The sequence below is a fragment of the Acinonyx jubatus genome, chromosome D2 (assembly GCF_027475565.1).
Source record: "Acinonyx jubatus isolate Ajub_Pintada_27869175 chromosome D2, VMU_Ajub_asm_v1.0, whole genome shotgun sequence".
Classification (NCBI taxonomy): domain Eukaryota; kingdom Metazoa; phylum Chordata; class Mammalia; order Carnivora; family Felidae; genus Acinonyx; species Acinonyx jubatus.
In genome coordinates, this window is record NC_069393.1 from 45,310,624 (window position 1) to 45,337,177 (window position 26,554).

The 26,554-nt window shown below is 42.4% G+C and overlaps 1 protein-coding gene across 7 annotated transcripts in view; it reads left to right on the top strand.

Moving 5' to 3' along the window:
• Window positions 1-26,554, top strand: part of WDFY4 (WDFY family member 4) — a 292,598-nt gene that overhangs the window by 60,454 nt on the left and 205,590 nt on the right. For all 7 annotated transcript variants that reach the window (XR_008291964.1, XM_053206796.1, XM_053206793.1 and 4 more), the window contains one exon: window positions 18,388-18,481. Coding sequence is in view for 6 of the 7 variants with exons in the window: in XM_053206796.1 (XP_053062771.1) it covers window positions 18,388-18,481 (94 nt within the window). In the remaining variant the exon portion in view is untranslated. The remainder of the gene's footprint in view (window positions 1-18,387; window positions 18,482-26,554) is intronic.

The following is a 26,554-nucleotide window of genomic DNA, read 5'->3' on the forward strand; positions in this document are numbered from 1 at the left end:
TGTCTGGCAAACTGTAAAATTAAATTACGTGAACGCTTTGCCTTTTTCACAGTAGCTCAAACACTGCTATATGCCCAAACCTCTAGGGTAGTCTAGGGTTTGCCGGAATCAGAGGTTCTGTAGGCCAGGCTGCTTTAAGGCCTGACTTTTTGCGGCTCTCTCTGAGGCTGGAGGCCCTGGGATGGAGGTGTTTTGGGGGGTGTCCCTCTGCTGCCGGTCCCCCCTCAGACCTCCTTGACATCAGCATCCCACCTTCCAAACATCAATGCCTGCGGGCAGTCTTGGATCTGGGTCTTAGGTGAGTGGGTCACGGAGAGTGGCCTGGCTCTTTCCCTGGTGACTCCCCTGAGCGGTCGTCTCCCGAGGGCCTCTGGCTCTGTCACATCTGCCATTCAGGCTGGGTTTGCTTTTCCATGCTCCTCTGGATGGCCGTGGATTGAGAGTGTGTGTGCATGGTGTGTGTGTGTGTGTGTGTGTGTGTGTGTGCGTGCAGACGTGTGTTGGTTGTACATCTCAGGTGTGAGAACCCAGCTGGGCAGGAGGCACCCACCCAAAAAAGCCTGACCTTCCTCCTATGGAGCTGTGGCTTCGCAGGGAGCTTTCTCTTAAATGGCGGGGGTCCGCCGCGACCCCCATCTGAGGTTTTGATTTCCACCGTTTCGTTTCTGGCAGCCAGCCATGGTCTGGAAGCAGGTGACCCTCCTCCTGACCATTCCTCAGAAGGCCGATAGTAGCCTAAGGCAGAGTCACATGCCTGCATCCTTCACGTTCCTTCTTCTCACCTCTGGGTATTTTACTGTCTCACGTCCCCACAAGCAGGGCGAGCACTATACAAGAAACTATTTTGAGAGAGAGCCCACATTCACATAACTTTCATCATGGCATATTGTTAATAATTTTTCTATTTGCTTTTAGGTGCTATTAACCTCTTGCTGGGCCTAATTTATAAATTAAACTTGATCATAAGTCAGTATGCATAGGAAAAAAGCAGCATATTCGGGGTTTGGTCCTCTTTGTGGTTTTTGGCCCTCCCCCACCCCCCCAAGGGAGGACTCCTGTTTCTTGTGGTGGCTTTTGGGATTGGGAGGGCTCAGACTGTTAAGGCTGCCATGCAGCCTGGTGCAGAGTCAGTCTTCCCCCTGCCACAGGATGGCTGCCCAAGTGTGTCCCTAACACTGTCCTGGGGGCCAGGGTCTTGTGGCTCCTTTGGAAGCCTGCTCCTGTCTACCCCTCTCTGGCTCCCTTCGTGGTAGACCATCTAGTCCAGAGAACTTGAGTCCAGAATTTCAGTAAGCACTCAGGGAGTGCCAGCATGGGGCCAAGCCCTGGTGAGGACTTGGGGGAAGGGGGCAAATGACGCCTGTCCCGGCCCTACAACCACATGTGGGAGAATCAGAAGTGTGAGGGGATCATTATACCTGTGTGGTCGGTGTTATATAGGGACAGCCCCAGAAATTAAGGGGGAAACGGAGCAGTGCACCTAACAGTCTGGGAGAGTCTTTCCTGGATGAAAGGATCTCTGAACTAAGCTGTGATGAGAGAGACAGGTGCCTGGACCGGGAGGGGTTGGAGAGGGCATTCCAAGGCCTGACGGAGAGACCCAAAATCAGCCATGCTGAGTGAGGAAAGCTCTAGGCCTTGGCAGGGACTGCAGAGACTCGGAGCCACACACTCGAGTGGAGTCCTGCGACCTTAGCTTGGAAGGGGGTCCGGGCATGACTGGCACGAGGGCGGGCATGAGGGGGGTGTTATTCTGTGGGAGCAGGCAGGCATGTTGCAGAGGCTACTCTGGTTGTGTGTGTGTGTGTGTGTGTGTGTGTGTGTGGTCGGGGGGCAGGGGGCAGAGAGTTGGGTAGAAATGAGAAAGAGGAGGGGCAGGAACACAGGAGATGTGGGTCCCTCCCCTCACAGATGGCGATGGCTGGAGCCCAGATAGCAGGCTGCTGGCAGGAGAACCTTCTGAGACCTCTGTAGGACATAATGTCAAGGCCTTGGTAACCAATCATGAGCGTGCAGGAGGAGGGGCTGGCCCAGGTCCTGACAGGGAAGCCCTGGTGAAGATCTGGTTTGGGAGAAGGTGGTGGCTGTCTGGAGTGGCCTGTGCGGACTGCCACAACGCGATCGTATTACCTTTAACTTTCTAATTAATCGCTCAGGAATCCACCAGCTGTAGTAAGAAGAGACAGAGTAACTTAACCCCGCCCCGAGAATCTGAATATAGTCCAGACGAGGGATAGTCTGACTTCCACAGCTAAGCAGGAAAAATACCCGGATCTGAGCACCATCTCCTGTGGTGTGGGCTGCGGTCTCAGGGTTGGGGGGTGGGGGGGAATGGGGATAGCCAAGCTTGGGCATTGTGTGATGTGGAGCATCCTCACTGGTTCAGATCCCCCCAAAAGCCTCTAGGGTTTTTCAACTGAAATGACATCACTCTTTGTAAAATTTGACCAAACATCCCTCTTTCCCTGTCCTTGCCTCTGGGCTTTGAGAGATACGGATAATCATGTATTCTTGGATTATAACTTTCAGTTACATGCACAGGTCTTTTGTAAGATACAAGCCATCCCGGAACACCACAGGGTACCAGTGTCTGCCCTCCCTGGGATTCAAAACCCCACTTCCCATTCCTGCTTTTGGGATTCATACCTCAGAGCAATGCTTCTCGTAGTGTGGCCCCTATAGCCTACCTTCCCTCATCAGAATCAGTTGTGAACATGCTAAGATACAGTCTCATCAACCAGATTTCCTGGATCACAGTCACTGGGTTGGGAGTGTAGGAATTTTTAAAAAATCTCTTATTATTTTTAAGCACATTATACTTCGAGAACATCTTCCCCAGGTGCTAGGCATCTTTTCCTTAAAAACATTTGTTAAACATCTAACTTTTTTTATTAAGGTAAATTCACATAACATGAAATTCATAATTTTATTTTATATATATTTTTAAGTTTATTTATTTATTTTGAGAGAGGGAGGGGGAGAGAATGCACAAGCAGGGGAGGCACAGAGGGAAGGAGAGACAGAATGCCAAGCACACTGCTTGCCATCAGTGTGAAGCCTGATGGGGGTTTTGAACTCATGAACTGTGAGATCATGACCTAAGCCAAGATCGAGAGTCAGATGCTTAACTGACTGAACCACCCAGGTGCCCCAAAACAACAATTTTAAAGCAGACAACTCAGTGGCATTTAGAATCTCCATGATGTGCAAACACTACCTCTATCTAGTTCCAAAATATTTTCATTCCTCTAAAAGGAAAACCCTGTATACGCTCCCATTCCTTCAGCCAACCACTGTGCCACAGCCAGGTTTTCTGTCTCTTTGGATTTACTAATTTGGATATTTCATATAAATAGAATCACACAACAGGTAGCCTTTTCTGTCTGGCTCCCTTCACTTTACATGTTTTCAAGGTTCATCCCCGTTGTAACATATACCTGTACTTTATTACTTTATTATGGGTGAATATCATCCCACTGTATGTATATACCACAATTTGTTTTTCCATTCATCTGCTGATAGACATTTGGCTTGTTTTCACCTTTTAGCTATTATAAATAGTGCTGCTGTGAACATACACAGACATATATTTATTTGAGTCTTCGTAGTTGTTTTGTGTAAATACATGAGAGTGGAATTGCTGGGTCAAAGGATAATTCTAGGTTTTAATTTTTCGAGGAACCACCAAACAGTCTTCCATGGTAGCTGAACAAAATTTATAAATTCTAACCAGAAATCTACGAAGTTTCCAATTTCTCCAGGTGTTTACCGGTGCTTATCTTCCATTAAAAAAATTGACAGCCATCCTCGTGAGTGTGGAGTAAGTGGCTTACTGCAGTTTTGATTTGCACTTCTCTGTTGGCTAAATGATGAACATCTTCCTGTGCTTGCTGGCCACTTGTGAATTTTCTTTGGAGAACTATCTGTTCAAGTCCTTTGCTCATTTCGAAATCAGATTGTTTCTCTTTTTGTTGTTTAGTTGTATAAGTTCTTTGTATATTATGGATAATAGACCCTTATCAGTTTCATGATTTGCAAATATTCTCTCCCATTCTGTAGCTTGCTCTCTTCATAATGTCCTCTGATGCACAAAAGCTTTTAATTTTGATGACATCTATGTGATCTCTTTTTTCTTTTGTTGCTTATGATTCTGGTGTTACATGTAAGAATCCATTGCCAAAACCGAAGATACGAAGATTTACCTCTGTGTTTTCCCCTAAAAGTTTTATAATTTTGGCTCTTGTGTTTAGGTCATTGATCCATTATATGATGTGAGGCCAGAGTTCATCTTCATTCTTTTGCATGTGGCTATCTGTTTCTCTCAGGACCATGTGTTGAAGATTCTATTCTTCCTCCATTGAATGGTCCTAGCATCCTTGTTGAAGACTCAATCTTATTCCACTGGACTATGTGTCAAGCTTGTACCACACTGTTTTGATTACTGTAGCATTATGGTAAGTTTTGAACTCAGGACGTGTGAGCAGTCCAACTTTGTTCTTTTTAAATATCGTTGTGACTATTTAGAGTTCCTTGCAATTCCATATGAATTTGAGGACCAGCTTTTACCACTGAGTATGTTAGCTGCAGGCTTTTCATAAATGCCCTTTATCATGTTGAGGAAGTCTTTATTGATTCTTGGTTTTCTGAGTGTTTTTTATCATGAAAGGGTGTTGGATATTGTCAAATGCTTTTCTACATCAACTGAGGCAATCATTTGTTTTTCTTCCCCTTTGTCTGCTAATGTGGTGCATTACATTGACTGATTTTCTCATATTGAATCACTCACAGCCTGCATTCCTGGGATAATCTCCACTTGATCATAGTGTACAATCCTTTAAATATGCTGTTGGAGTTGGTTTGCTAGTGTGTTGTTGGCGGTTTTTCCATGTATATTCGTTAGGGATCTTGTCTGTAGTTTTTTGTTTGTTTGTTTCTTTGTGTAGCTTTGGTATCAAGGTAATAATATAGGCTTCCTTGCTGTTCCCTGAACATACCGGACATACTCCCAACTTAAGGGTTTTTGCTGGCTGTTCCCTTTGCTTGAAACGCTTTTCCTCAGGATATCTGCATCCCATCTTTCAAGTCTGCCCAGTTGTCACCTTCTCAAGGAGGCCACCTCTGCCACCCAAATTAAAATTGCAAATTGCTTCCTTCCTCCACCCCAGCACTCTTCATGTTTTCTCCCAATGGCACTTATCTTCCTTCATAATGTATAATTTACTTATTCATGCTAATATATTAACATATTATACTCCATTGTAATAATGTAGTATGTATTGTATAATAATAATAATAACTTTTATTATTTATAATTTACATATTTATTATGTTTATCTTTATTATCTACACTACTCCCCTCATACCCGGGTGTGGGCTTTAGTTTAGTTTATTTATAGATGTATCCAGAGTGCTTGAATAGTGCCTGGCAAATAGTTAGGTCAATAAATATTTGTTCCATTGAATTGAATAAATTAACACCAAGGCGAGATGTACTCCTGGCAACTTAGCCATTCTTTTTAGGCTGATGGTGCCAAGGACGATGTGGCCACAGGTTATGAGAGTAGCGCTCTGGCCAAAATGTTTGAAAATCAGGTGTTTGTGGGGCACCTGGGTGGCCCAGTCAGTTAAGCATATGACTTCAGCTCAGGTCACGATCTCATAGTTCATGGGTTCAAGCCCCGCGTCGGGCTCTGTGCTAACAGCTCAGAGCCTGGAGCCTGCTTCAGGGTCTGTGTCTCCCTCTCTCTCTGCACCTCCCCCACTCGAGTGCTGTCTGTCTGTCTCTCTCTCTCTCAAAAATAAATAAATATTAAAAAAAATTAAAAAAAAAAATCAGGTGTTAGTAATTTGGGATTAGATTTGTGGGTTTTCGTGCATTTGTTTTTATTTTTCTTATTAAGTTTTGAATTTACATATAGTAAAAGTCCCTTTTTTTCTGTGAACTTCTATGGGTTTTAATTCACTTAATTTAGAGCCATGTGACCACCCCCACAACTGGGATACAGAACAGTCCCATCACCTCAAATAGTTCCTGAATGTTGCTCCTTGATAGTGAACCCCTAACCCCTGGTAACCACTGATGTATCCCTATAGTTTTGTCTTTTCCATTAAACCATATAAATGTGGGTATACAATGTGTACTCTTTGGAGGCTAGTCTTTTGCATTCAGCATAAGGCCTCTGATGTGCATCCAATTTGTTGTGTGAATTGTTCGTGCATTTTGATTGCTGAGTAGTACTCCATTGTATGGCTGCAAGGATTTTCTCCCAGTCTGTAGCTTGTCTTTTCATTGTTAAAGTGACTTTTACAGATTGAAAATCTTTTATTTTTATGCAGCACAATTTATTAATGTTTTTATTTTATTGGGATTTTGGTATTATATCTAAGAAATCTTTGCCAAGCTCAAGGCCACAAAGATTTTCTACTATGTTTTCTTTTAAAAGTTTTATAGGTTTATGATCCATTTTGTGTTTCTTTTACTGCACAGTGTGAAGTTTTATTTGAGATTTACTATTTTTGTTTGCATTTGGATATCTAATTCCTCCTGTGCCATTTGTTGAAAATATTATCCATTTCCATTGAATTATCTTTGTCCCTTTGTGAAAAATCAATTGGCCGTATTTATGTAAGTCTTTTTCTGGACTCTCTTCTGTTCCATTGATCTGTGTGTCTAGCCCTTCACTAATACTGTCTTGATCACTGTAGCTGTGTAATAAGTCATAACACCAGCTAATGTGAGTTCTCCAAATGTATTCTTCCTTTTCAAAATTGCTTCAATTATTTTAGTTCCTTTGCTTCTGGCTATCCTAGTATATGTAAATATAATGATCAGCCTGCCTATATCTACAAAACTGTTGGGATCTTGATTGGAATTACATTAAATCTAAGATCAATTTGGAGAGAATTGAGACAAATATATTAGATCTTCCAATCCACAGACATACTATGTTTTTCCTTTTATATAAGTCTATGATTCCTTCCTTCCTTCCTTCCTTCCTTCCTTCCTTCCTTCCTTCCTTCCTTCCTTCCTTCCTTCTTAATAAATTCTGTGGTAACTAGCATACAGAACCAGCACACTTTATTATTTTTTATTTTATGAATAGAATTTATTGTCAAATAGGCTTACACACAACACCCAGTGCTCATCCCAACAAATGCCCTCTTCAATGCCCATGACCTCTTTTCCCCTCTCCCCCCCTCCCCATCCACGCTCAGTATGTTCTCTGTACTTAAGAGTCTCTTGTGGTTTGCCCCCATCCCTCTCTGTTTGTAACTATTTTTTCCCCGTTTCTTCCACCATGGTCTTCTGTTAAACTTCTCAAGATCCACATATGAGTGAAAACATGTTATCTGTCTTTCTCTGACTGACTTATTTCACTCAGCATAATACCTTCCAGTTCCATTCACGTTGTGGCAAATGGCATGATTTCATTTTTTCTCATTGCCAAGTAGTATTCCATTGTGTATATAAATCACATCTTCTTTATCCACTCGTCAGTTGATGGACATTTAGGCTCTTTGATGATTTGGCTATTGTTAAAAGTGCTGCTATAAACATTGGGGTACACGTGCCCCTATGCATCAGTACTCCTGTATCCCTTGGGTAAATTCCTAGTAATGTTATTGCTGGGTCATAGGGTAGTTCTATTTTTAACTTTTTGAGGAACCTCCACACTGTTTTCCAGAGTGGCTGCACCAGTTTGCATTCCCACCAACAGTGCTAGAGGGTTCCTGTTTCTCCACATCCTCGCTAGCATCTGTAGTTTCCTGATTTGTTCATTTTAGCCACTCTGACCGATGCGAGGTGGTATCTCAGTGTGGCTTTGATTTGTATTTCCCTGATGAGGAGTGACGTTGGGTATCTTTTCATGAGCCTATTGGCCATCTGGATGTCTTCTTTGGAAAAGTGTCTATTCGTGTCTTCTGCCCATTTCTTCACTGGATTATTTGTTTTTCAGGTGTGGAGTTTGGTAAGTTCCTTATAGATTTTGGATACTAGCCCTTTATCCGATATGTCATTTGCAAATATCTTTTCCCAATGTGTCAGTTGCCTTTTAGTTTTGTTGAATGTTTCCTTTGCAGTGCAGGAATTTTTATCTTGATGAGGTCCCAATAATTCATTCTTGCTTTTAATTACCTTGCCTTTGGAGATGTGTCGAGTAAGAAATTGCTGCGGCTGAGGTCAAAGAGGTTTTTTCCTGCTTTCTCCTCTAGGGTTTTGGTGGTTTCCTGTCTCACATTCAGGTCCTTCATCCATTTAGAGTTTATTTTTGTGAATGGTGTAAGTGGTCTAGTTTCATTCTTTTGCATGTTGCTGTCCAGTTCTCCCAGCACCATTTGCTAAAGAGACTGTCTTTTTTCCATTGGATACTCTGTCCTGCTTTGTCAAAGATTAGTTGGCCATACATCTGTGGGTCCAATTCTGGACTCTCTATTCTATTTCATGGTCTATGTGTCTGTTTTTGTGCCAATACCATACTGTCTTGATGATTACAGCTTTGTAGTAGAGACTAAAGTCTGGGATTATGATGCCTCCCTCTTTGGTTTTCTTCTTCAATATCACTTTGGCTATTCGGGGTCTTTTGTGGTTCTATACAAATTTTAGGATTGCTTGTTCTAGCTTCAAGAAGAATGCTGGTGCAATTTTGATTGGGATTGCATTGAATGTGTAGATTGCTTTGGGTGGTATTGACATTTTAACAATATTTATTTTTCCAGTCCATGAGCATGCAATGTTTTTCCATTTCTTTGTGTCCTTTTCAATTTCCTTCATAAGCTTTCTATAGTTATCAGCATACAGGTCTTTAACATCTTTGGTTAGGTTTATTCCTAGGTATTTTATGGTTCTTGGTGCAATTGTAAATGGGATCAATTTCTTTATTCCTCTTTCTGTTACTTCATTATTGGTGTATAAAAATGCAACTGATTTCTGTACATTGATTTTGTACTGTGCGACTTTGCTGAATTCATATATCAGTTCTAGCAGTCTTTCAGTGGAGTCTTTCAGGTTTTCCATGTAGAGTATCATGTCATCTGAGAAAAGTGAAAGTTTGACTTCTTCTTTGCCAGTTTTGATGCCTTGTATTTTATCTTGTTATCTGATTGCTGATGCTAGGACTTCCAACACTATGTTAAACAACAGCGGTGAGAGTGGACATCCCTGTTGTGTTCCTGAAAGCTGAGAGCTGAGAGCTTTCCCTCATTGAGGATGATATCAGCTGTGGGCTTTTCATATGTGGCTTGTATGATGTTTAAGTATGTTCCTTCTATTCTGACTTTCTTGAGGGTTTTTATTAAGAAACGATGTTGTATTTTATCAAATGCTCTTTCTGCATCTATTGACAGAATCATATGGTTCTTATCCTTTCTTTTATTAATGTGATATATCAGGAATGAATCCCACTTGATCTTAGTGAATAATTCTTTTTATATGATGTTGAATTTGATATGCTAGTATCTTGTTGAGAATTTTTGCATCCATGTTCATCATGGATATTGGCCTGTAGTTCTCCTTTTTTGTAGTTCTCTGTCTGGTTTGGGAATCAAGGTAATGTTGGCTTCATAGAATGAGTCTGGAAGTTTTCCTTCAATTTCTATTTTTTGGAGCAGCTTGAGAAGGATAATTATTAACTCTGCTGTAAATGTCTGGTAGAATTCCCCAGGGAAGCCATCTGGTCCAGGACTCTTATTTGTTGGGAGATTTTTGATAACTGATTCAATTTCTTCACTAGTTATGGGTCTGTTCAAATTTTCTATTTCTTCCCGTTAGAGTTTTGGTAGTGTGTGGGTGTCCAGGAATTTGTCCATTTCTTCCAGGTTGTCCTGTTTGTTGGCATAGTTTTTTTATAGTATTCTTTGATAGTTGCTTGAATTTCTGAGGGATTGGTTGTGACAAATCCATTTTCATTCGTGATTATATCTATTTGGGTCCTCTCTTCTTTTTGAGAAGTCTGGCCAGGGTTTATCAATTTTGTTTATTTTTTCAAAAAACCAACTCAATTTCATTGATCTGTTTTACTATTTCTTTTTCTTTATTCTGTATTTTTTATTTCTGCTCTGATCTCTATTATTTCTCTTCTTCTGCTGGGTTTGGGGTTTCTTTGTTGTTCTGTTTCTAGTTCCTTTAGAACTTTAGGTGTACTGTTCGATTTTGTATTTGGGATTTTTCTTATTTCTTGAGATAGGCCTGGATTGCAATGTATTTTCCTCTTAGGACTGCATTTGCTGCATCCCAAAGGGTTTGGATTGTTGTATTTTCATTTTCATTTGTTTCCATATATTTTTTAATTTCTTCTTTAATTGCCTGGTTGACCCATTCATTCTATAGTAGGATGTTCTTTAACCTGCATGCATTTGGAGGTTTTCCAGACTTTTTCCTGTGATTGATTTCAAGTTTCATAGCATTGTGATCTGAAAGTGTGCATGGTATGATCTCAATTCTTTTATATTTATTGAGGACTGTTTTGTGACCCAGTACGTGATCTATCTTGGAGAATGTTCCATGTGCACTCGAGAAGAATGTATATTCTGCTGCTTTCGGATGCAAAGTTCTAAATATATCTCTCAAGTCCATCTGGTCCAGTGTATGATTCAAGGCCATTGTTTATTTATTGATTTTCTGCCTAGATGATCTATCCATTGTTGTAAGTGGAGTATTAAAGTCCCCTGCAATTACCACATTCTTACCAATAAGGTTGCTTATGTTTGTGATTAATTGTTTTATATATTTGGGTGCTCCCATATATAAATGCATAAACATTTATAATTGTTAGCTCTTCCTGACGGATAGACCCCATAATTATTATATAATGTCCTTCATCTCTTGTTACAGTCTTTATAAAATCTAGTTTGTCTGATATAAGTATGGCTACTCCAGCTTTCTTTTGAATCCCAGTGGCATGATAGCTGGTTCTCCACCCCTCACTTTCAATCTTAAGGTGTCCTCAGGTCTAAAATGGGTCTCTTGTAGACAGAAAATAGATGGGTCTTGTTTGTTTGTTTTTTTAATCCATTCTGATACCCTACGTCTTCTGATTGGAGCATTTAGCCCCTTTACATTCAGTGTTATTATTGAAAGATATGGGTTTAGACTCGTTGTGCTATCTGTAGATATTTGCTTCTAGTGATGTCTCTTGCCTTTGTGGTCTTTGCAACACTCAGAGAGTTCCCCTTAGGATCTCTTGTAGGACTGGTTTAGCAGTAATGAATTCCTTCAGGTTTTGTTTGTTTGGGAAAACTTCTATCTCTCCTTCTATTCTGAATGACAGGATTGCTGGATAAAGGGTTCGTGGCTGCATATTTTTCCTATTCATCACATTGAAAATTCCCTGCCACTCCCTTCTGGCCTGCCAAGTTTCAGTATATAGAACTGCTATGACTCTTATGTGTCTACCATTGTAGGTTAAGGCCCGTTTATCCCTAGCTGCTTTCAGAATTCTCTCTTTATCTTTGTATTTTGCCAGTTTCACTATGATATGTCGGGCAGAAGATTGATTCAAGTTACATCTGAAGGGAGTTCTCTGTGCCTTCTGGATTTCAATGTCTGTTTCCTTCCCCAGATTGGGGAAATTCTCAGCTATGATTTGTTCAAGCACACCTTCAGTCCCTTTTTCTCTCTCTTCTTCTTCTGGAACTCCTATGATACAGATATTGTTTAGTTTCATTGAATCACTTAGTTCTATAATTCTCCCCTCATGATCCAGAATCTTTTTTTATCTCTTTTTCTCTGCTTCATATTTTTCCATAATTTTATCTTCTGTTTCACCTATTCTCCCCCACTGCCTCTCAGTTCTCACTGTCACCTCCTCTAGTTTATTTTGCACCTCATTTACAGCATTTTTAAATTAATCATGATTATTTTTTAGTTCCTTGATCTCTGCAGCAATAGATTCTCTATTGTCTTCTATGCTTTTTTTCAAGTCCAGCGATTAATCTTATGACTATTATTCTAAATTCTTGTTCAGTTATATTGTTTGTATCTGTTTTGAGCAATTCTTTAGCTGTCATTTCTTCCTGGAATTCTTTTGAGGAAAATTCTTCCGTTTCATCATTTTGGCTAGCTTTCTGTCCCTTATGTGTTTTAAAAGCTTGTTATGTGCCCTGCACCTGCAAGCACTACTATATTAAAGAGGGGTCATACACAGTCCAGAGCCTGGCCCTTCCGGAGGTATTTTTTGGAGAGTGTTACTTGCTCTCTGTTGTTGTGACATTGGTTACTTTATCTCTCTACTCGTAGTGATGTTTTGAACCCTCCACTAAGTGTGCTTTGATTTGTTTGTTGAAGTAGCCTTGGAAAGGAGAACAAACAAACAGAAAACAAAAACACACAACCCCACAAACAAACAAACCTCAAAAACAGAAAACCAGAGACCCCAGCTACAAGTAAACAACAGGGTGGAGGTGATGCTGATGGAAGAGGCCTTATCCCATACAAAGAAAGAAATGACAGGGGTGGGGGAAAATAAAAAAATAAAACTTGATCAGACAGAGAAACTATATGGCTTAATCCAGAGAGAGAGAAAGGAGAATAAAGAAGGAGGTGTGAAACGTGGATCAAGAGAAGGGATTAGGTATGTCTGCTTAAACAGACCAAAGACCAGAGTAACCAGACTAGAGGAAGGGAGAGATAAGAAGGAGAAAAGGAAGACTATATCTATATAATAAGAACTGTCCAAGAATTAGACCAGGCAATGCAGCAGCGCTGGTCTGGAGGAGGGGCCTTCCGGTTCCTCAGCATCTATTCGGCTCCAGTAGATACACAGTTCCCAGACGCGGATGGGCGTGGCTTGGGCGTAGGCGGGCCCCGCCTCCACTGTGGGCCCTGCGGTCCGATCCCTGAAGCCCCACCTTGTTGGTGATGGGGAGAAAAATGGCGACACCCCAGTCTCTCCTCCACCGACGGATATCCCAAACCACACTGATCCAGCCGTCCTCACTGTACCGCGGGTGCAAACGAGGTGGTTTGCCTTGCCCACTCAAGTGCCTGGTGCTTGGCTGGGGTTCAAACTCCCTCCTAAGGCAGATACTGGGGAAATGCTGCTCTGCACCGCCTGATATATGGTCCCCTGCTGGCAGGCGCAAGCAGGCTTTTTCCTGTCCCACAGCTCTCCAGGGAGGGGATCGCTTTCTCCTACTGGGGACTGCACCCCTGACCTAGCCACTGAACCCGGGGCTGGCTCCTCTCCTCCCGAGGTGCGCAATCCCAGCAGCCAACTCCAGTCCGGAGAAAGCCCCGGGAGTTAGAGATTGGATCTTTCTCCATCCAGGTCCAAGGTTTTTCTCTTGTCCAGATATAGTCCTGTGCTTCCCCAGCTGCTCTTTCTCTTTCCTTTTCTCTCCGCAGAAAGGGATCCCTCCCCTCCGTTCGTTTTCTCTCTCCCAGCTCGCAATCACGCACCTAAGGCCCCTCAGATTGTCCCAGTGGGTCCCTGGAAGCGACTGTCTCTTTGTCTCCTGGACTCTCAGAGTTCAAAGTTTGTTAACTTTAACACTGCTTTGTTTGAGAGAGGAGGGAACTTTGGATCCTCCTGCTTCTCCACCATATTGGCCCCTCCTTTTCCAATACTTCATGTTTTGAATATGACTTTATGGGGCAAATTCAGAAAGTTCATCTAAATTTGGTTCTTTGTACTTATAAAATTAGAACCTTCCTGGTGCTCTTTGGCCACTGTGGTCCAAATTTATGAGGTTTTTGGAGTGACAGTGGGATTCATGGGGTCTGGAGCCGATGTCCAAGAAAGAATTCTTGAAGTCGTCTTTGGTGCAAAAAGGTGATTTTATTAAAGCATGGGACAGGACCTGTGGGCAAAAAGAGCTCCCCAGCACACTTTGAAAAAAAGAGTTATACCTAAGTATTTATTCGTTTTTTGAGCTTTATTTTAAGTGACATTTTTAACGTTTTGTTTTCCAGTTGTTTAATTCTAGTATATAGGAATATGATTAATTTTTACATGTAATTGTGAACCCTGAGACCTTGTTAAATTCACTTATTAGTTCTAAGAGTTCTTTTTTTTTTTTTAATACATTGCTTAGGATTTTCTGTGTAGACAATCATATTGTCTGGGAATAGTGAGGTTTTATGTCTTCCTTTCCAATCTGTTGTTCCAAACATAGTACTGAATAGGACCAGTGACAGCAGACATCCTTGATTTGTTCTTAGTCTTGGGGAGAAAGTGTTCAGTCAATCTTTTGCCATCAAATATTATATCAGCTCTGGGTTTCTTCTTCTTTTAGGTGTCCAGTATCAGGTTATGGATAATTCCTTCTATTTCTAGTTTACTGATAACTTTTTTCATGAACAAATGTCAAATTTGTCAAATCCTTTTTTCTGTGTATGATCATGTTATTTTATTTTAAAATTTATTTATTTATTTACTTATTTATTTTCTGAGAGAGTGAGAGGGAGAGAGAGAGAGAGAGGGGAGGGGGGATGTGGAGAGAGAATCTTAAGCAGGCTCCACTCCCAGCATGGAGTCTGATGCAGGGCTCTAGCTCATGACCATGAGATCATGACCTAAGCTGAAGTCTGAAGCTTAACCGACTGAGCCACTCAGGCACCTAAGTTCAAAATATTTTAAAACTTTTCTTGAAACTTTGTCTTTAACCCATGAGCTATTTAGAACTATGTTGTTTACAGCATGAATGTGCTGAATACCACTGAACTGTTCACTTGAAAATGGTTAAGATAGTAAGTTTTATGTCATTTGTTTTTTTATCACAACTAATAAGAAATACGTTGTTTAGTTTCCAAGTACATGGAAAATTTTCATTTATCTTTCTATTACTCATTTTTAATTTAATTCTGTCACGATCAGAGAACAGGTTTAAGGTTTATTTTATGACCTAGACTATGGTCTCTTTTGACAAAGTTTCCACAGAATGTGAAAAGAGGGTGTATTCTGAAGTTGTTGAGTGGAATATTCCCTAAGTCAATCACATTGGTTGTTTATGGTGTTGTTCAGTTTTATACTTTTGATTGTTTTCTGTCTACTTTTCCTATCAATTACTGAAAGAAGAGTGTTGAAGTCTCCAGCTATAACTGTGAATTTGTCTGTTTGTCCTTCTACTAGTTTTTCTTTATGAATTTTGATGCTCTGTTGTGAAATGCCTACACATTTTGGGTGCTGTGCTGCCTTTAATGATTGTGCAACATAACCTGTTCATTCCTGGTAATTTTTGTTGCTCTGAAGCCTGTTTTTTCTAGGATTAGTAGAGCCACACCAGCTTTTGTTTGATCAGTGTTAGCATGGTTTAAATTTTTTCTAGCCTTTTTCTTTTAATCTGTCTATATTATTATATTTCAAGTGTGTGGCATATAGTTTGGGTTTTTTCCCCCATTCTGACAATATGTGTCTATTAATTGGGGTATGTGGACAATTTTTATTTCATGTAATTTTTGATATGGTTGGACTTAGGTCTACCATTTTGTTATTTGTTTTCTCCTTGTTCCCCCTTTTTTGTTCCTCTGTTTCTCTTTCCCTAACTTTTTGTGGATTATTTGAATATATTATAGTATTCAGTTTAAATGTATCTGTAGTATTTTTTTACTATCTCTCTTTGTCTTCTTTCTTTAGTGCTTGTCTTAGGGATTACAATGCACATACTTAACATCCTACTTAGAATTAATATTTTGCTACTTCAAATGGAATACAGAAAGTTTACCTCTATGCAGGTTCCTTTACTCTCTGCTATTTTTGGTGTAATATTCATAGTATTACATCTAGTAATATTTTTCTTTCAACCATCATACATATGTTAAGAACTTCAGAAAAAAATGTAGTCTATTTAAAAAAAATGTTTATTTATTTAGACAGAGAGAGAAAGAGAGAGAGTGAACACAAGAAGGGGCAGGGGTAGAGGGAGAGGGAAAGAGAATCCCAAGGAGGCACCACACTGTCAGCACAGACCCCAAAGTGGGGCTTGATCCCACGACCCTGGGATTATGGCCTGAGCCAAAGTCAAGAGTAGGATGCTTAACTGACTGAGCTACCCAGGCGCCCTGAAAAAACATACTCTATTAAGGTTGTCCAATTATTTACCATTTCTCTTGGTCTTTCTTCATTCCTGAAATACCATGTTTCTTTCTATTACTATTTCCCTCCCATCTGAAAAACTTCCAGTATTATTTTTTGAGAAAATCTCATGACAAGAGATTCTCTTTGTTTTCCTTCATCTGGGAACATATTTCTTTTGTCTTTATTTCTGAAAGATATTTTCCTGGATATGGAATTATGTGTATTTCTTTTCAACACTTTACAATTATTGTTCCTTTAGTTTCTGATTTCTCATGAGAAAATCCACAGCCATTCAAATTGTTGTTCCCCTGTATATAGTGTGTGTGTTTTTTTTTTTCCCCTCTGGCTGCTTTCAAGATTTTTTTAATTGTCTTTAGAGTTTAGTAGATTGACTGTGATGTTCCTGGGCACATATTGCTTTGTTGATTTTGTTAAGCTTCTTAAATCTTTATGGGTATGTATTTCACCAGATTTAAAGAAACAACAGCTAAAACTTTCCTGAAAATTTTTTTTACACTACACTCATTCTCCTATTCTTCTGGAACTCCTACAATAGGATGTTAGATCCTTCAGTATTATTACACATGAGTTTGAGGCTTTCTTATGTTGAAAAAAAAACACTTTTTTTGTTGTTCACATTGGGCAATTTCTGTTGATCTATCTTTCAATTCATGGGCTCTTATCTCTTTCATCTTATTGTTTTATTGTTCTCATTTAGTGAGATTTTTAAATTCATTATTGTATTTTCAGCTCTTAAGTTTCCATTTGACTCTTTTTTTACTGCTTCAGTTTCTTTACTGAGACTTTCTAGCTTTTCATTCATTTCAATAGTATTCACCCTTATTCCTTACCAGTGTGGTTACTAACAGCTGATTTAAAGTTTTGTCTGATAATTCCAACATCTATGTCATCTCAAGCTTTTCATCATCTATTGGTTATCTTTTTCTGTGTGAGATATTGAGATTTCTCTGACTTGTTCTATGCTAAGTAATTTCAGATTGTGTCTGGGACATTTCGAATGTTGTGAACTCTAGCTCCTGTTCATGTCTTCTGGAGAATGTTGATTATTTTGCTTTAGCAGGCAACCAACCAGGTTAGGTTCAGTCTGCAAGTTCTTACCTACCTTCTGTGGAGAACGTTTCCAGTATTAGTTTGGTTTCACAGACTTGCCAGTGTGATTTGATCTATTCTCTATTTGCCCATGAAGTTGCCAGTATAGGGTGGTAGTTTCTCCTTGAGTTCAGTTCTCAAGGCCTTTGGAATGTGGTTTAGGGTCAGATCCGCACATGCACAGCTAGCTCAGAGTTGAGCCCAGAGGTTGATACATCATCTGATGTTCTTAAGTCTCCTCCTCGTCATCATCTCCCCAATACTTTATGGCTCTCAGGGGCCCCTTACTCCTCCTCTGTCTAGGAATGTGAAGCTTTAGTTTCCCTGTCATTTCACATACTTCTCACCACTGCATCTGTTTCTGGGGCCAAGCAGGAAAGGAAAAAGAGAGACAGCAGCAGTGGGAATTTGGCCTATATTCTTGGAACCATGGTTATTTTGGTTTGAGAGGATTGTCTTCTCCCAGGATTTCAGGCACCTGCCTGGCCACTGCTACTGCTGTGGGGTTGCCTGGAGGCTGGCTGAGAAAGAATGAAGAAATCTAGCAAAGAAAATCCCAGGGGTTCTCCTCCGTGTTCTATGATTTGCAGTGGCCTCCTTTCCTGCTCCTCAGACCAGAAACAGAGATCTTTTCTTGGTGCTCTGTCCTTGTCTGCCCGTGGTGCCCATTTCAGTTTTCAGACTCCCTATGAGCCTATACCGAGGAATGCTGGAGGGAGAAGCCCCAGGAAATAAACTCAATGCCAGTTGCATGGTGCTTTGGGTTTGGTTTCCCTCTCTGCTACCATTTATGTTTCAGAGCCATCAGAGAGCTGCTCGTGTGTCCTATGTGAGTTTTGAGTTGCATTCGGTGGGTAGGACAGAGTAGAGCATGCTTACACCATCTTGAAGGGATCCAGAAGCCCTTGTATGTGTGTGTTCAACATAAAACGAGAGCGGCTCCATCTCCTACAATGCCTGGAAAGAAGGGGAAAGGACAGGCAGCTAACTTGTGTTGAATATCAACTGTGAACCAGCCACAGCGCCCTGGTGTACAAAAGCATTATTTAATGTCTCTCTGAGGCAAGAGCTCCAGTTTGTGAGCTCCACTGTCTAGTTGGGGAAAATTCAGCTCAGACTAATTATTTCAAAGTCATATAGATAATTAGTGGTAGACTGAGAATGTGTATTATGGCCTGTCTTAGAAAAATTCAGAAAGGTTTGTGACAAGCAAAAGACACTGGAAAACTCAAAACTGATACCCTGCTCCCCCTTCTCTCTGCAGGATGGATGAAGGGGACGCTGTGATCATACACCCCGGGGTCCTGTGCATCATGGTGAGACTGCTGCCTCGGTTGTACCATGAAGACCACCCCCAGGTACTTGTTGATGAACACACATCTTTGTCTTTTTCACATGACTGATCGTTTAAGCTCCTTTCGGCCAGACTGTTTTCTTTTTTGCTTTTGCCCTCAGTGCCCTGCATTAGCAGAGCCACCCTTGCAAAGCACCTTCCGCAGGGGAGATTCAGTATGTCTGCGACCCTTGATTGAGTTCTGCCCCCCCTTCCAAGGCCATTTAAAACAGGTCATTTCTTCTGGCAAAGTGACCTTCTAAAAACAACAGCCAAACAAAAACCAGTTGAAATGATTCAACCTTCATGAGGCAAGCCCTGGATGCTAAGGATGGTGCTGGGCCTTGGGGGGCTCAGCAGTCCTTGCCTCCCATCCATTCATCCATCCTGTGGATGTTGGCTGTGATCCTGGCTTGGTGCTCTGTGGAGGACATGCCAGGCTAACAAGATGGAGCCTGTCCGTGGATCCTGCATCCATGATGGGGACCAAGAAGTGGTACCAGTGCAGACAGGCTAAATAAATAAGCTCCCAAATAAATATACAATTACCAATTATGACAAGTGATAATGAGGGGAAAAACAGGATGCTGAGAAAGAATAATGGGAATGGAGATGGGGGAAGGCCTAATTCAATCTAATTTAGAGGAAGGGGTGGAGGTCAGGGAAGCCATCTCCTAGATGGTGACATTCAAGCCGAGCCCTGAAAGCTGAGTAACAATTAACCAGGCAGGAAGGAGTCTGCTGCAGGCGGCTGGAGTGGGAGCAAAGGGGGAGAGTGGGGAACGTGCCAGATGTGACAGGCAGAGGAAGACTGGAGCCTTGTTTAAGTATGGAGTTCTGTCTCAAGGGCAGCAAGAAGCATCTCTCAAGTGAGTGGACGATGACTCTATCAGGTTTTTGTATCAGAAATATCTCTTTCGTTGGTGTGTGGGGAAGGGCCTGGGAATGGGGACAGAAGTTAGCGGGCCATGTCTTGCAGTTCCACATTGGCGGTGGCTCAGGTAGGGTGGTGTCTGGGTAAGTGTGAAGAGAGAGGAGACATCGAATCACAGAGCCCCGAGATGAATGGGTCCAGGGAGCGGGAAGAGGAAGTCAAAGGCAACCCTCAGTTTCCAGTCCTGGAAGAACGAAGGGCCCTATTGCAGAGTGAAAGGATGGAGCAATAGAACAAGACAATTCTTGAATAAGCTCAATCCGTTTGTATGATAAATACTTTAGAAATTCTGAGGAAGAAACTAGAAGGGTTGAGGAAGACCCGGAGGATGCACGCTTTGCTTAGCAGCAGATGGAAGGAAATGAGTGGAACGGAGCAACCAGGCGTGGTGCTGGACCCTTTCACGGCTTATTTGTCCTCACAGCAGTTTCAGCTGGAGTATTATTGTCTGTTTTAACCAGCGGGGAAACAGAGACTCAGACAACGTAAAGCGCTTTGAAGGATTCCCCGTTGGTGGACTTGGTATTAAATGTGGTCCTACCTGGCGACAGGTCTCCTGGTCTGTTCCCTGCACAGCGGTGGCTTCCTTGGGAAGAATGAGGGGCGGGGGTTGCAGGCCCAGCTTTTCTTTGTCCAGGACTTAAAAAGGAAATGGTATGTTTTAGGAAGAAGTGACAACTGGGGGCGTTATTAATCACAGCCTGAAAATGTCAATGACCTGGTCAAATAGTGTAAGTCCTCCGAAGTCAGTGAGAGAAGTAGAGTCAGGAGCAAAAGCCTTGATGTGTAAGAAAGGGAACCATTTTCACTAAGGCAATTCTGTAGTATTTGATACAGGCTTAAAAAAAAAAGAGTAGGGGGCTGACCTGTTTCCATGGCTCTATGTCCCTTTGTAACTGGAATCATTGTTCTCGTTCTTATTCCTTTTCTGGGAAGTGACAATGAAATGATTATCAAACCAATGAACAGAGACACATGTCATAGTGAAATGGAAAGCACTTTATATTTTTCAACATTTATGGAAAAGCAGCAGGCTGGGATAAGATGGGTCTGATTGTTTCTTTAGTTATCTGTTGCTGTGTAACAAACTACTGCCGAGTTAACAAACCATGTCATTCCTTCTCATGGTACATGTGGGGTAGGAATTTAGACGGGCACGGCAGGGACAGCTCCTCTCTGTGCCACATGGTAGTCGGTGGGATGGACCATTTAAGATGTCTTCTTTACTCATGCAACCCGTGCCTCACAAAGCTGGTTCTGATGGCAGGGGGTTCCCGGGCTGGGTCACATGTCTGGGGCCTTGGTTTGAGCTGCTCATAAGATCCTGGGTTCTCCTCCATGGAGGCTTCTCCATCTGGCCTCTACCTGTGTCCTTCCAAGTGGACCCTCCAACCGGCCACATAGTAGCTCAGAGACCCCAAAGGCACAAAAGCAGAAGCTGCCTGCCCTTCCAAAGGCTTAGGCCTTGAACAAGGCAGCCTGGCTTCCACAGTATTGGTCTGCTGGTCAAAGTGAGTCATAGGTTCAGCTTAGACTCTGTGGGAAGGGCCATATGCCTCCCTTACTGATGTGAGGGGTTGCATGCATATATATAGGACAGAAGGAATTGTTAGGGGTTATCTTTTAAGACCAGCGCCTACTTGCCTTAAGCATTAACTGGTAGATAAAAATATTCAACCCCTAAATAAAATGTCCTTTAATTCTTTAAATGTCGTCTAACCACTTAGTTGTCTCAAGTGTGGGACTTTGCTTTCTTTACCTTGGCATTCAAGATTGGCCTGCCTCGTTTTGGAAGGCCATTTTGGAGCATTTTGGAAACTAATAGACACTCAGGGGCTATCTCTATGCTAGGCATGTTATTTCATCAATATTCGTAACAGCTCATTCCAGTACTCTAGAATCTCCCCATTTTGCAAGTGCTTGAGGCTCAAGAAAGTTCTGTGGTCATGGGGCTGGTGAGGAGAGGTCTGGATCTCACTCCCAGGCCCCAAGTCAAGAAGTGCTTGATGAATGGGTCTCTCACTCTTTGAAGCTTTGGCAGAGTGTAGGATCATGCATTCTTAGCCTCGTACATTTTTCCAGGTGCAATAGCCTCATTGTGAGGATGTCTGGCTTCCTCAGCTATATTTCCAACCATGCAATGTGCTTGCAATGAGATCAACCAAGCCAGTGGTATGAGTGGCCTTAGCAGTCAGGCGGTTGCTGGTGGATGTGTTGTGCGAAACTCCACCACAGTGATGACCCGTGATGTGAGACAGAGCAGAAAGTGGCCTATCTCTCATCTCCTAGGGCATGGAAATTGTGTGGATGGACCTGAGTTTCAGATCCACTCTGTGAGTTGTCACATATGTGCATGGAGTGGGACTCTACTCCTCTGTGATGGCAATCGGACATATTAAGTATGCAAATGAGAACTCCATTTGTTAGGATTCTTTTTCTCCAGTCAAGTCACAATAAGTAATTTAAGGAGAAGTCTAATTCTCCCTCACTGTCTCAAACATGCAAATGAAATGTAGTAGTGCGTTTTCTCAAATATTTGCTGCAGATGCCAAATCAGCAGCTATTAAAAGTTGAATAATTACAGTAATTAATTTCTGGAAGGGGGGGGGTGGGAAACGTCATAACAATCAATAGAAGAGCAAATCAAATGAGAAATGAGACCACACAGAAAAAAGCCGGAACAGAAAGGGCTGCAGGACTGCATCTTTGGTGCAGGAAAGTGCAGTAGATGGCAGTGTTACTAAGAGGATGGAATGTGAGATCCCCCTCTCCCTTTAGGTGGGCCTGATTGTTCCCAGCATTACACGTGTAGCCACCCTCCTCAGATGATCTTCCTACCTCATGGGTGAGAAACTGATGGCTTTCCAAGGCACAGATGTCATTTCAGGGGTGATAGCTTAAATAACTACACATATGGGGTATCTGATTTCTTTCTTTTTTTTTAAATTTTTTTTCTTAACGTTTATTTATTATTGAGAAACAGAGAGAGACAAAGCATGAGCATGGGAGGGGCAGAGGGAGGAGGAGACAGAGAATCCAAAGGAGGCTCCAGGCTCTGAGCTGTCAGCACAGAGCCCGACGCAGGACTCAAACCCACAAACTGCGAGATTATGACCTGAGCCGAAGTCAGACGCTCAACCAACTGAGCCACCCAGGTGCCCCTGATTTATTTCTAATCATGGCCGTAGGAAAATTGTTTTGCTCACAACCAAGAGGTGTCTTTCCCCCGACCCTCCAAAATGTTAGCACCATGAACTGCTCTTGGAAAGATAATCCAGTTGGGTTTTTTTTTGGCCTCCTGTGTCATCACCAGTGTTAAAATTGGACTGGGGGAATTCAGCTGTGACTGTTGCTGTCCTAAGCACAAGGCAGACATGGAGTCCAGCTCAGTTCTCTGGGGGCTGAGTGGCCTCAGAAAGAAGCAACAAATTGGCAAGACGACGTTTTCCCTTTCTAGATGCTCAGCAGCCTTAAGGGTCTCGTTGTAGGGATGTGGCTGTGGGCCAGAACTCTGACCCGTCCTGCAAGGGCTCTCTGGTCCCCAGCATCACTCTGCTTTCATCAGGACTGCCTTCTTCAGTGACTAGTGGGGGGCATTTTCTTGTGCTCATAAGTGTAACTCAGAGGGTGGGAAGCCAGATCCAGTTTCACAGAGGTGGAACTCAGATTGTGACGGAGCAGCCAATGGGATGTACGTGCGACTGTGAATAATTACTCACACCTTCTAGATGCTGCTGGGGATTCAGAGATGAATGTCATGGGAGCTCACACTCTGAGTCGAGGGTGGCTAGGAAGAGGAGTGTAGAAGACAGCAAGACCACACTCTCATGACTATAACAAAGGTTTGCCCACCGGGCCTTGGGACAGAGGGGAGGGAAAGCCACAGAGAGCTGGGGATATGGCTGGAATCTGGAGCCAGGCTTTAAAGAAATGGCGCCTGGGTGGCTCAGTTGGTTAAGCAACCCACTTCCGCTCAGGTCGTGATCTCACCCTTCGTGAGTTCGAGCCCCGTGTCAGGCTCTGTGCGGCTAGCTTCAGAGTATCTGTCTCATTCTCTCTCTCTCTCTCTGTCCCTCCTCCACAAATTCTCTCTCTCTCTCTTTCAAATAAATAAATAAAAAAACAAACAAAAAAAGACATGCCCATGCCAGCTCAGGTAGAGGAGGGAGGGAAGAGAAGAAGCTCATCCACAGATAGAAGCATGCGTGAAGATGTGTATTTGGGGACTTTGAGTCGTTCAGCTGGGCTAGGGTAGACCATGTGGGTAGAAAGGCAGTGAGTAGGGCTGCAAAAGTCAGCCAAAGCCACACCATGAAGGGCCCTGAATACCATGCTAAGAGAATTGAATTGTATTGGGTTACCATCCATCATCATCATCATCATCATCATCATCATCATCACCATCATCATCACCACCTGCACCACACTCTTAAGTGAACACCTACTGTATGAGAGTAGATTTCAAGCTTTGAAGACAGCAGGGTTTCAGATCTCAGCTCTGCCCCTGAACAGTCACACAGCTGTGGGAAATGACTTAACCTCTGTGACCCTTAACTTTCTTGGCTGTAGCGTGGGGGATAATAATATCTTCCTTGTGGCATTATTGTTGACGATTAAATGACGCAGTGCGTGAGCGCTCAGCACAGTGAGAACATACACTGCAGCATGGGAAACACTTGCTAAGTGGTGAAACTACTGCTTTTAGTGGCCAGAAACTCTACAAGCATTTTATCTTTATAAGACCCCTGCAAGGTGGATATCAGTGTTCCCACTTTGCCAATGAGGACTTGAAACTTGTAGAAATTGAGTGACAGATTTAACATGGTTGCTAGGTGGCAGACGTCTGTGATGCCAGGCTCCTGGACCTCCAGCCTCTGTGCTCAGTGGCCTTTCCTGCGTGGACTTGGTAACCACGGGAGGCTATCGGAAAGCAACAACCTGATCAGACCTGGGTATTAGGGAGACCGTGGTCTACAGTCAGTCAGTACCGCAAGTCACTGTTGGGTGCGTTCCAGATTCTACCGCCCTGGAAAAGCCCTGGGCAGTCTGATGGGACAGAAAAAAAAATCAGGCTCAGGGCTGCATTTGTCTATCAACTCTTTGTACCTTAATTTGGAAAAGCGTGCCATTTTCTGGAATTAGCCGGCATTTCAAACACATTGAACTAATCATATGGGTTTCAAATAACTAAAATATTGACAGCGTTAGTAGCCCTGGGTAGCGTTGTGTAAGAGCAGGCTATTTTAAAAGAGCCATTTCCTCCAACAAGGAAATGGGTAAAGTAGGAGTCTCATTTTGTTAAATTGTGACACATCAGAAATTCCAAATATGTTGAATTTGGGGTAACCTATGCTCTTTCCTACTGAACCCCCAAAGCCCCCGGTTTCTATTGTTTCTAATGAGAAAAATCTCAATCCTGGTCAAAATCCAGTTTTCTTTTTAGGGGAACCTCTTAAATAGAGCAAATAGACACAATCTCACATAATGACAAAGAGGATCAAAAGCAAGACACAAGGAATGTAGAATGATGGAGTAGAAGTTAAAGTTAGATGGGAAGACCTCTGGCCCAATTGTCAGGTAACCTCGCTTCTAGTCCTTTCTACCATCATTAGTTCCACGACTCATGTAGGCTACTTCCTGTCTCCACATCTCAGTTTCAGCTACTCAGATCTGGCCTAGATCACAGGGGTTGCAAACTCAATGTCTTGGGACCAGGGAGGTAAAGGAAATGAGTAGGTATACATAATAGGAAGTGTTGAGGCCTGTGGCTCTAGGGAAGGGTTCTTGTCTTGCCTAAAGGCACTTCCACTTAACTAAGGGGCAATAAAACAGGAGGAAAGCCAAACTGTGCCTACCAAATAAAACACTTTTATACACCATCAGTTGAGGACCCTTAAGAGATTTAAATTCCCTTCCTTATGATGAATGCATGACACTGTTAAAATCATAGGCTTTGGAGTAAGACCTGGGTGGAGTGCCAGTTCTGACACTCATTAGCTATGTGACCATAGGAAACTGATGTATCTTCAAGTCTCAGTGTCCCCTTATAATATTTCCCCGTTGGGAAAAGTAGTGGAGAGTGTAGTTGTAAAGTACTTAGCATAGTACTTGGCACAAAGTATCTGCTCATCAGACACTGGCTCCATTGTACCCCCACACCCTTCCCTTCTAGCTTTGGCAGTCTGTATTCCTAGGACTCTGAGTCATGGCATACAAGAAATTTGGAAAGAGTAAATGGAAGATAATGCATTTTAGGTATATTTCCAACTGGCATTTTACTATTGTGAAATTAATAACAGAGAATTGATGTTGAACTACATGTTACAGTCTACTTAGGAATCAAAAGGCTGAGTTCTCTCTTCTGCCTGTTTTGCATTTGGTCTATGACCTGGGTGAAGCTCAAATGGTGGATAGCATAAAACTGGGAGGAGGAGTTACCCACTGGATGACGAAATGGGGCTGTGAAGGTTTCTACCAGCCTGAGTAACGGATCAGAACCCCATTGACTCAAAATTCAGCAGAGATGATCAGGCCTGTGCTCATGTCTTAATGCACATATCCACTGGGTGGGGAAAGAACAGAATACGTGAGAGAGTCCTAGGGGGTTTGGTGCAAGGTCAGTAATTGTCCCAAGTGAGTGAGGATACTGCTATGGTGAATTCTACTTCTTGCTATATTTATAGAACTATAGTGCCCAATTTGAGGGAGGTGGTAGTCCCATGACCCCTTAACATGCTGCACCTCTGTTTGTCCAGAGGTGAGAAGCCAGGATGGCAAGGGATCCGAAAAACCTCCTTAGTCATGCAAGGAATAGTGAACAGATCTCCGGGTGGGTAGCTGAGAGAGAAAGACATTGGGGAAATGAGACCTGGGCAGATACTCGTCGGTCAATTGTTGGTAGAACAGTAGAATGCACACACAAAGATCAGTTAGTCAAGCAGCCAATTATTTGTGCCTAATAAAAGGACAAACTTGCCCAGACTGGCTGGGCAGCTGTGGAGGTAATGAGCTAATCTGCCCTGGGGATTCCAAGTGGCTCAGAAAAATGTGGCTGTTGGTGAGTTACATATATGTGAGACTCCCACCTGGCTTCTCAAGATGGCAGAAATGGTCAAATTACTGTGTACCACTTACTGAATTCAGATGATCCCCGTGTGAGGCAGA